General features: G+C 42.3%; 1 protein-coding gene across 2 annotated transcripts in view; it reads left to right on the forward strand.

The window, feature by feature from the left end:
• Positions 1 to 11,084, forward strand: part of LOC135533072 (NLR family CARD domain-containing protein 3-like) — a 35,137-nt gene extending 24,053 nt beyond the window's left edge. For both annotated transcript variants that reach the window (XM_064960460.1, XM_064960462.1), the window contains 3 exons: positions 6,878 to 7,051; positions 7,760 to 7,806; positions 8,268 to 11,084. In XM_064960460.1, the coding sequence (XP_064816532.1) occupies positions 6,878 to 7,051; positions 7,760 to 7,806; positions 8,268 to 8,788 (742 nt within the window). In that variant the 3' untranslated portion in view covers positions 8,789 to 11,084. The remainder of the gene's footprint in view (positions 1 to 6,877; positions 7,052 to 7,759; positions 7,807 to 8,267) is intronic.
• Positions 11,085 to 11,897: the final 813 nt, after the last annotated feature.

The raw sequence follows: 11,897 nt of genomic DNA on the forward strand, positions 1-11,897 counted from the left end.
ACTGCAAATACAACAAGTTAACTTCTTTATTAATCTTTTGACTACTTTAATAATATAAATTAACTGGTCAGAATACTTAGAACGTCTTCAATTAGATACATAAAGTACTTTTCATGTTGTTCTGCCACTGAACAGGCAGTTAACCCACTGTTCGTAGGCCATCATTGAAAGTAAGAATTTGTTCTTAACTGACTTGCCTAGTAAAATAAAAGTAAAATATATATGTTTTCAAAAATGTCAAAACATGAAACAGATATGTTTGAAAATACCCTCAAATAAAAGGTGTTATTATATACTGTCACCTCATATGAAACATTTGATCTCAAATCCAAAATGTTGGAGTGTAGAGTCACATTTAAAATGTTAACTTCACTTTCAAAATATATATGCTGTGGACTGTAAACTCAATACAATCTAAATCTGATGTATACTCAATACAATCTAAATCTGATACCTCACTGTCTGTCTTTTGCCTGATTCTGCTTTCTAAACGGGTCTGTTCAGTCTACTCAAATATTTGTACTATACATGTTTCTATCTGCAGGCAATACTTTGACCATTTGTCATTTCTAATAATGATACATTAAGTTATGAATAGATATGGCAGGTTTCAGGACACTGATGTATCTGAAAATGCTTAAAAAATACACTGCCGATATTTTCACCACCAAAGAATACCAAATCAAATCAAATGTATTTTCAAATCAAATAAAATGTATTTATATAGCCCTTCGTACATCAGCTGATATCTCAAAGTGCTGTACAGAAATCCAGCCTAAAACCCCAAACAGCAAGCAATGCAGATGTAGAAGCACGGTGGCTAGGAAAAACTCCCTAGAAAGGCCAAAACCTAGGAAGAAACCTAGAGAGGAACCAGGCTATGTGGGGTGGCCAGTCCTCTTCTGGCTGTGCCGGGTGGAGATTATAACAGAACATGGCCAAGATTTTCAAATGTTCATAAATGACCAGCATGGTCCAATAATAATAAGGCAGAACAGTTGAAACTGGAGCAGCAGCACGGCCAGGTGGACTGGGGACAGCAAAGAGTCAGGTTGTCCTGAGACATGGTCCTAGGGCTCAGGTCCTCCGAGAGAGAGAAAGAAAGAAAGAGAGAAAGAGATAATTAGAGAGCACACTTAAATTCACACAGGACACCGAATAGGACAGGAGAAGTACTCCCGATATAACGAACTAACCCTAGCCCCCCGACACAAACTACTGCAGCATAAATAATGGAGGCTGAGACAGGAGGGGTCGGGGGGGGGGGGGGGCAACCCAGGCAGGAAGATCGCATCAGTGACTCAACCCACTCAAGTGACGCACCCCTCCCTGGGACGTTATGAAAGAGTCCCAGTAAGCTAGTGACTCAGCCCCTGTAATAGGGTTAGAGGCAGAGACTCCCAGTGGAAAGAGGGGAACCGGCCAGGCAGAGACAGCAAGGGCGGTTCGTTGCTCCAAAGCCTTTCCGTTCACCTTCCCACTCCTGGGCCAGACTACACTCAATCATATGACCCACTGAAGAGATGAGTCTTCAGTAAAGACTTAAAGGTTGAGACCGAGTTTGCGTCTCTTACATGGGTAGGCTGACCATCCCGTAAAAATTGAGATCTATAGAAGAAATCCCTGCCTCCAGCTGTTTGCTTAGAAATTCTAGGGACAATTAGGAGGCCTGCGTCTTGTGACCGTAGCGTACGTGCAGGTATGTACGGCAGGACCAAATCAGAGAGATAGGTAGGAGCAAGCCCATGTAATGCTTTGTAGGTTAGCAGTAAAACCTTGAAATCAGCCCTTGCCTTGACAGGAAGCCAGTGTAGGAAGGCTAGCACTGGAGTAATATGATCAAATATTTTGGTTCTAGTCAGGATTCTAGCATCCGTATTTAGCACTAACTGAAGTTTATTTAGTGCTTTATCCGGGTAGCCGGAAAGTAGAGAATTGCAGTAGTCTAACCTAGAAGTGACAAAAGCATGGATGAATTTTTCTGCATAATTTTTGGACAGAAAGTTTCAGATTTTTGCAATGTTACGAAGATGGAAAAAAGCTGCCCTTGAAAATTGTCTTGATATGTTCTTCAAAAGAGAGATCAGGGTCCAGAGTAACGCAAAGGTCCTTCACAGTTTTATTTGAGACGACTGTACAACCATTAAGATTAATTTTCAGATTCAACAGAAGATCTCTTTGTTTCTTGGGACCGAGAACAAGCATCTCTGTTTTGTCCGAGTTTAAAAGTAAAAAGTTTGCAGCCATCCAGTTCCTTATGTCTGAAACACATGCTTCTAGCGTGGGCAATTTTGGGGCTTCACCATGTTTTTTGTTGTTGCTTTTTACCTTCATTTTACTAGGCAAGTCAGTTAAGAACAAATTCTTATTTTCAATGACAGCCTAGGATCAGTGGGTTAACTGCCTGTTCAGGGGCAGAATGACAGATTTTGTACCTTTTCAGCTTGGGGACCTTTCGGTTACTAGTCCAATGCTCTTACCACTAGGCTACACTGCCTCCCCAATGTTTCATTTAAATGTACAGCTGTGTGTCATCTGCATAGCAGTGAAAGTTAACATTATGTTTTCGAACGACATCTCCAAGAAGTAAAATATATAGTGAAAACAATAGTGGTCCTAAAACAGAACCTTGAGGAACACCGAAATTTACAGTTGATTTGTCAGAGGACAAACCATTCACAGAGACAAATTGATATCTTTCCGACATATAAGATCTAAACCAGGCCAGAACTTGTCCATGTAGACCAATTTGGGTTTCCAATCTCTCCAAAAGAATGTGGTGATCGATGGTATCAAAAGCAGCACTAAGGTCTAGGAGCACAAGGACAGATGCAGAGCCTCGGTCTGATGCCATTAAAAGGTCATTTACCACCTTCACAAGTGCAGTCTCAGTGCTATGATGGGGTCTAAAACCCGACTGAAGCATTTCGTATACATTGTTTGTCTTCAGGAAGGCAGTGAGTTGCTGAGCAACAGTCTTTTCTAACATTTTTGAGAGGAATGGAAGATTCGATATAGGCCGATTTTTTTTTATATTTCTGGGCCAAGGTTTGGCTTTTTTAAGAGAGGCTTTATTACTGCAACTTTTAGTGAGTTTGGTACACATCCGGTGGATAGAGAGCCATTTATTATGTTCAACATAGGAGGGCCAAGCACAGGAAGCAGCTCTTTCAGTAGTTTTGTTGAAATAGGGTCCAGTATGCAGCTTGATGGTTTAGAGGCCATGATTATTTTCATCATTGTGTCAAGTGATGTAGTCCTAAAACACTTGAGCATCTCTCTTGATCCTCGGTCCTGGCAGAGTTGTGCAGACTCAGGACAACTGAGCTTTGAAGGAATATGCAGATTTAAAGAGGAGTCCATAATTTGCTTTCTAATAATCATGATATTTTCCTCAATGAAGTTCATGAATTTATCATTGCTGAAGAGAAAGCCATCCTCTCTTGGGGAATGCTGCTTTTTAGTTAGCTTTGCGACAGTATCAAAAAGGAATTTCGGGTTGTTCTTATTTTCCTCAATTAAGTTAGAAAAATAGGATGATCGAGCAGCAGTAAGGGCTCTTCGGTACTGCACGGTACTGTCCTTCCAAGCTAGTCGGAAGACTTCCAGTTTGGTGTGGCGCCATTTGCGTTCCAATTTTCTGGAAGCTTGCTTCATAGCTCGGGTATTTTCTGTGTACCAGGGAGCTAGTTTCTTATGAGAAATGTTTTTAGATTTTAGGGGTGCAACTGCATCTAGGGTATTGCGCAAGGTTAAATTGAGTTCCTCAGTTAGGTGGTTAACTGATTTTTGTTCTCTGGCATCCTTGGGTAGACAGAGGGAATCTGGAAGGACATCAAGGGATCTTTGTGTTGTCTGTGAATTTATAGCACGACTTTTGATGTTCCTTGGTTGGGGTCTGAGCAGATTATTTGTTGCAATTGCAAATGTAATAAAATGGTGGTCTGATAGTCCAGGATTAGGAGGAAAAACATTAAGATCCATTTATTCCATGGGACAAAACTAGGTCCAGAGTATGACTGTGACAGTGAGTGGGTCCAGAGACATGATGGACAAAACCCCGATGATGGCTCCGAAAGCCTTTTGGAGTGGGTCTGTGGACGTTTCCATGTGAATATTAACCTGTTGATGCTCTGGGGGCGCTATTTCATTTTTGGATGAAAAACGTTCCCGTTTTAAACAAGATATTTTGTCACAAAAAGATGCTCGACTATGCATATAATTGATAGCATTCGAAAGAAAACACTCTGACGTGTCCAGAAATACCAAGATATTTTCTGTGCGTGCCCTAGAACGTGAGCTTCAGGCAAAACCAAGATGAGACGGCATCCAGGAAATGAGCAGGATTTTTGAGGCTCTGTTTTCCATTGTCTCCTTATATGGCTGTGAATGCGAGAGGAATGAGCCTGCCCTTTCTGTCGTTTCCCCAAGGTGTCTGCAGCATTGTGACGTATTTGTAGGCAGATCATTGGAAGATTGACCATAAGAGACCACATTTACCAGGTGTCCGCCCGGTGTCCTGCGCCGAAATTGGTGCGCAAAAGACAGCTGCCAGTATTTTTCCATGGGATACAGAGAGGAAAGCAAGCTTCCACGAACTGCATATCAATGAAGAGATATGTGAAAAAACACCTTGAGGATTGATTCCAAACAACGTTTGCCATGTTTCGGTCGATATTATGTAGTTAATCCGGAAAAAGTTTTACGTTGTAGGTGACTGAATTTTCGGTTCGTTTCGGTAGCCAGACGCAATGTAGAAAACGGAACGATTTCTCCTACACACAGACGCTTTCAGGAAAAACTGCGCATTTGGTATGTAACTGAGAGTCTCCTCATTAAAAACATCAGAAGCTATTCAAAGGTAAATGATTTTATTTATTTGGTTATCTGGTTTTTGTGAAAATGTTGCGTGCTAAATGCTACTCAAAATGCTATGCTAGCTTTGCATACTCTTACACAAATTAGTCAATTTCTATGGTTCAAAAGCATATTTTGAAAATCTGAGATGACAGTGTTGTTAAAGTCACCAAAGATTAGAATATTATCTGCTATGACTACAAGGTCCAATAGGAATTCAGGGAACTCAATAAGGAACGCTGTATATGGCCCAGGAGGCCTGTAAACAGTAGCTATAAAAAGTGATTGAGTAGGCTGCATATATTTCATGACTAGAATCTCAAAAGACGAAAATGGCGTTTTTTGTTTTGTAAATTGAAATTTGCTATCGTAAATGTTAGCAACACCTCCGCCTTTGCGGGATGCACGGGGGATATGGTCACTAGTGTAGCCAGGAGGTGAGGCCTCATTTAACACAGTAAATTCATCAGGCTTAAGCCATGTTTCAGTCAGGCCAATCACATCAAGATTATGATCAGTGATTAGTTCATTGACTATAATTGCCTTTGATGTAAGGGATCTAACATTAAGTAGCCCTATTTTGAGATGTGAGGTATCATGATCTCTTTCAATAATGACAGGAATGGAGGAGGTCTTTATTTCACTGAGATTGCTAAGGCAAACACCGCCATGTTTAGTTTTGCCCAACCTAGGTCGAGGCACAGACACGGTCTCAATGGTGATAGCTGAGGAGACTACACTGACTGTGCTAGTGGCAGACTCCACTATGCTGGCAGGCTGGCTTACAGGCTGCTGCCTGGCCTGCACCCATTGTGGAGCTAGAGGAGTTAGAGCCATGTCTATGTTGGTAGATAAGATGAGAGCACCCCTCCAGCTAGGATGGAGTCTGTCACTCCTCAGCAGGTCAGGCTTGGTCCTGTTTCTGGGTGAGTCCCAGAAAGAGGACCAATTATCTACAAATTCTATCTTTTGGGAGGGGCAGAAAACAGTTTTCAACCAGCGATTGAGTTGTGAGACTGCTGTAGAGCTCATCACTCCCCTAACTGGGAGGGGGCCAGAGACAATTACTCGATGCCGACACATCTTTCTAGCTGATTTACATGCAGAAGATATGTTGCGCTTGGTGATCTCTGACTGTTTCATCCTAACATCGTTGGTGCCGACGTGGATAACAATATCTCTATACTCTCTACACTCGGCAGTTTTAGCTTTAGCCAGCACCATCTCCAGATGAGCCTTAACCTGTCGGTAGCCCTGCCCCCTGGTAAACAGTGTATGATCGCTGGATGATTCGTTTTCAGTCTAAAACCACGGGTAAAGAAGTCGCCAAAAACTATAGTTTTCAATTTGTCAGAGCTAATGGTGGGAAGCTTCGGCGTCTCAGACCCCGTAACGGGAGTAGTAGAGACCAGAGAAGTCGGTCTCTGACTCCGACTCGCTGCTTAATGGGGAAAACCGGTTGAAAGTTTCTGTCGGCTGAATGAGCGACACCGGTTGAGCGTTCCTACAGCATTTCCTTCCAGAAACCGTGAGAAAGTTGTCCGGCTGCAGGGACTGTGCCAGGGGATTCATACTACTATCTATACTTACTGGTGGCACAGACATTGTTTCATCCTTTCCTACACTGAAATTACCCTGCCTAACGATTGCATCTGAAGCTGGGCTTATAGCACAGCTATCCTCGCCGTAAGGCGATCGTTCTCCTGTATATTATGAGTACAGTGACTGCAATTAGAAGGCATCATGTAACTACTTAGCTCCGGTTGTTGGAGGTCCTGACGAACCATGTCCAGATAAAGCATCCGGAATCAAAAAGTTGGGGGAAAAAAAACTAAAATATAAACGTAATTAAACAGTAAAAACCGTAAAGTTGTTAGGTAGCAAAGTAGGTTGGCAACAAAACGCACAGCAACACGTAAACAAGTCTGCAAGTTGTGACCGGAAATGGAGTACCATCTCTCTCTGGTCTTTCTATTCCTTTCCTAGCAGTGTGCTTTTAATATGATTTGACTCTTTGCAGGCTGTCACGCTGTCTAGTCACAAAGGAAGGCTGTGCTTCTCTGGTCTCAGCTCTGAGGTCAAACCCCTCACACCTGAGAGAGCTGGACCTGAGCTACAATCACCCAGGAGACTCAGGAGTCAGACTGCTCTCTGCTGGACTGGAGGATCCACACTGCAGACTGGAGAAACTCAAGTATGTAGAGGGTTTATGTCAATGTTCATATCAGACATGTTGGAGTTATTAGGCTAGTTAAGACAAACATTCTTACCACCACTTGGACAAAGTTATATGCTGACTGTGTGTGTGTGGCCAGTGTCCTGTGTGTGTGTCCTGTTAGTGTGTAACATAACGTATGCATATCGTAATAGTGAAAAAGTAACAATGAGAACAAAAAACCACAGACAACTAAATTACCGTCAAACACTCAGGGTTTATTTTAAACACACGGTAAAGGGGCTGAGCTGGGAAAGAAACAAATATCCCACAACACCACTAAACTAGACTAGTCTACTACTATACAGCTAACTAACTAACCAAAAACACCCCTAAACTAGACTAGCCTACTACTATACAGCTAACTAACTTGTCTCCAGTGTGTTTGTGTGTGTGTGTGTGTGTGTGTCTCCAGTATGTGTGTGTGTGTCTCCAGTGTGTGAGTCTCCACACACACACACACACTGGACACACACTCACACACAGACAAACATTTTCTTGAAGTTACAAGCTATATATCCGAGTGTGTGTGCGTGTGTGTGTGTGTGTGTGTGTGTGTGTGTGTGTGTGTGTGTGTGTGTGTGTGTGTGTGTGTGTGTGTGTGTGTGTGTGTGTGTGTGTGTGTGTGTGTGTGTGCATTCAGGTGTATCCCTCAATGACTGTCTGTTCTTCTGCTTACTGCTACAGTGTGGAACATGGTGGAGAGTACACAATGAAACCTGGACTTAGAAAATGTGAGTGTTGACTGCTGTGAAGAATATGACTAAGAATAAGTCTTAATTCAAGTTAAGTCAAAGTCAAAGACCAACATCATTACTGACTTGGTCATATTAAATATCAGCTGTAGTTATACAGAAGCAGAAATCAGGGACACCAAAGTTTACAAAGAGTTGATATGACAATGTGTGTGTGTGTGTGTGTGTGTGTGTGTGTGTGTGTGTGTGTGTGTGTGTGTGTGTGTGTGTGTGTGTGTGTGTGTGTGTTTGTGTGTGAGTGTGTGTGCAATTAATGGGAAGAAGTGTGTTTTATATTACCATACAGTATAACATATGATCATTCAACAAGTCTAAAGTTACCTTAACTTCTCCTTTTGATACCTAGAAACATCTACATTAAATGAATTGGTGAAAAGTGAGTTAACATTTTAATGTGAATGATGATGATTTCTAATATTGTGTCTGGTTTCATCCATCAGATGTCTGTGATCTCACACTGGACCTAAACACAGTAAACAGACTCCTCTCTCTGTCTGAGGAGAACAGAAAGGTGACATGTAGGAGAGAGGAGCAGCCATTTCCTGATCACCCAGAGAGATTTGAGGACTGTAGACAGGTGCTGTGTAGAGAGGGTCTGACTGGGAGCTGTTATTGGGAGGTAGAGTGGAGTGGGAGGGCAGATATAGGAGTAACATATAAAGGAATCAACAGGAGAGGAAGGGGTATCGACTGTTGGCTTGGATACAATGACAAGTCCTGGTGTCTGACTTGCTCTGACAACAGTTACTCTGCCTGGCACAATAATAATCGGACTCTCATAGACGTCCCCTCCTCCAGCTCCCACAGAGTAGGAGTGTATCTGGACTGGCCAGCCGGCACTCTGTCCTTCTATAGAGCCTCCTCTGACACACTGACCCACCTGATCACATTCACCTCCACATTCACTGAGCCCCTTTATCCAGGGTTTGGGTTTGATTATGACTCCTCAGTGTCCCTGTAAATAATAACATGACACAAACACACACACACATACTGACACACACACAGGAAACACACACACACACACACACACTGGACACACACCCACACACTGGACACACACACACACACACACACACACACACACACTGGACACACACACACATTGGACACACACACACAGAGACACACGAGACACACACACACACACACACACTGGACACAGACACACACACACACACACACGCACGCACAGGCACACACACACTGGACACACACACACAAACACACACTGGACACAGACACACACACACACACACTGGACACACACACACAAACACACACTGGACTCATACACACACACACACATACTGTACACACAAACACACACACACTGGACACACAAACACACTGGATACAAGCACTGGACACAAACACACTGGACACACACACACACACACACTGGACACACACACACACACTGGACACACACACACACACACACACTGGACACACACACACACACTGGACACACACACACACACGTCTTCCTATAATTGTGAGGACCTTGACACAGGACCTTCAAATGAGGACCATCATTTCTGGACAAACAGACACATTATTCCATCACTAAGCGGTCCTACAAACACAGATATCACTTCACCTGAAAAAATCCAATGGAGAAATAGCCATGCAGGGCACCAGTCTCGTGAGGACCAGTGGTTGCCGAGCAGTTTCTGGATCACAGGTTCTAGAACAGCTTCTATCCCAGTTCTATCTGCCTGTTAAATCATCAACCTAAACTGTTTTCATCAGACTATTAGAACATGACTGAACCTTTTGGTTCCTTTTCTGATCTTTCACCACTTTGCATTTTTTATGATATATTTTACTGTTTGTGTTTGTACCAAAGGAGGTTGGTGGGACCTTAATTGGGGAGGACAGGCTTGTAATGGCTGGAGGGGAATAAGTGGAATGGTATCAAACACGTGGTTTCCATGCGTTCCATTACATTCACTCTGTTCCAGACATTATTATGAGCCATCCTCCCCTCACCAGCCTCCTCTGGTATGTACTGTCTTATATGTGAGAGAGATCCAACAAGGAATTACAATGTATGTATTACTTTTAATACCTGCAAATGGCAAATAAACTACTAGAACTCCTTATGAATGTCTGCAGCCGACTAGACTGTTGGCGTCTGACAAGAGGTGAAAATATTACAGGAATATTCTGCAAATGTTGATGAAGACGTCACTCAATCCCCCCAAAACAACATGCAGTCTTTCCACAAGACTCCCATGAAGTTATAGTGTGACGTTATGAGTTGACGTTAAAGTAACATTCTCAGAACATACTGCACTTGTTTTATACTGTTTTAGATGTATCCTCTGTTTAAACAATTAAACTCTTAAATGTAAACAATTTAAATAATAACACCGTTAAAATACCAATGTGATCATTTGTTGTACGTCTTTTATGTTGAATAACAAATAGTACAATTATATATGGACCTACGCTCCACATACACTGCTGATGTCGCAGAAAGGCCATAAAGATCATCAAGGACAACATCCACCTGATCCACTGCCTGTTCACCCTGCTATCATCCAGAAGGAGAGGTCAGTACAGGTGCATCATCACCACCCGAGACACTGCCTGTTCACCCCGCTATCATCCAGAAGGCGAAGTCAGTACAGGTGCATCATCACCACCCGATCCACTGCCTGTTCACCCCGCTATCATCCAGAAGGAGAGGTCAGTACAGGTGCATCAAAGCTGGGACCGAGAGACTGAAAAACAGCTTCTATCTCAAGGCCATCAGACTGTTTATCAGCCACCACTAACATTGAGTGGCTGCTGCCAACACACTGACTCAACTCCAGCCACTTTAATAATGGGAATTGATGGAAAATTATGGAAAAAAATGCATCACTAGCCACTTTACAATGCCAATTAATATAATGTTTACATACCGTACATTACTCATCTCATATGTATATACTGTAATCTATACCATCTACTGCATCTTGCCTATGCCGCTCTGTACCATCACTCATTCATGTATGTTTATGTACATATTCTTTATCCCTTTACACTTGTGTATATAAGGTAATTGTGAAATTGTTAGGTTAGATTACTCGTTGGTTATTACTGCATTGTCGGAACTAGAAGCACAAGCATTTCACTAAACTCGCATTAACATCTGCTAACCATGTGTATGTGACAAATAAAATGTGATTTTAGTTCATTTAGTTGTACAAGTATACAAAAAGATATTGTATTTTTCATAATAAAACATAATTGAAACAAGAAAAGGCATGTTAATTGTGAAAACAAACAGTCGCAGGTTGATGTTTGTCATGAATCTTGACCTGGAGGCAGAACTGCGTGATTTCCACAAGATATTAAGAACCTGTTGATGCTAGGGGGCAGCATTTTCACTTTTGGATGAAAGGCGTGCCCAGAGTGAACTGCCTCCTACTCAGTCCCAGATGAGAATATATGCATAATATTATTACTGGTGGATAGAAAACACTCTGAAGTTTCTAAAACTGTTTGAATTATGTCTGTGAGTATAACATAACTCATATGGCAGACAAAAACCTGAGAAGAAATCCAAACAGGAAGTGAGAACTCAATTTAGAAAACAGTGCCATTGGATGTCCACCTTAGATATGGATGAGCATGCACTTCCTAGGGCTTCCACAAGATGTCACCGTCTTTAGATTCTGGTTGTATGATTCTACTATAAAGGTGGGGCTCATAATAGCTCTTTGAGTGGGTGGTCTGGCAGAAAGCCTCGGTCTCATTGCGCGCGGTCACGAGAGAGTGTCCTCCCGTTCCTATGCTTTTCTTCAGACAATGACATTCTCCGGTTGGAACCTTATTGCTGATTAATGTTTAAAACATCCTAAATATGGATTGCATACATCATTTGACTTGTTTCTACAACCTGTATCGTAACTTTTTGAGTTTTTGTCTGGAGGAATTACTCGTGCTTTTTGAAGATTGAATGCTGGGCTGAACAAGCTAGCAACAAGTGGCTAAATTATGGGCTTTTTGGAACTTTATGGAACAAATCAGTAATTTATTGTCGAACTGGGATTCCTGGGACTGCCTTCTGATGA

This window comes from Oncorhynchus masou, unplaced genomic scaffold (assembly GCF_036934945.1).
Source record: "Oncorhynchus masou masou isolate Uvic2021 unplaced genomic scaffold, UVic_Omas_1.1 unplaced_scaffold_2195, whole genome shotgun sequence".
Taxonomy (NCBI): domain Eukaryota; kingdom Metazoa; phylum Chordata; class Actinopteri; order Salmoniformes; family Salmonidae; genus Oncorhynchus; species Oncorhynchus masou.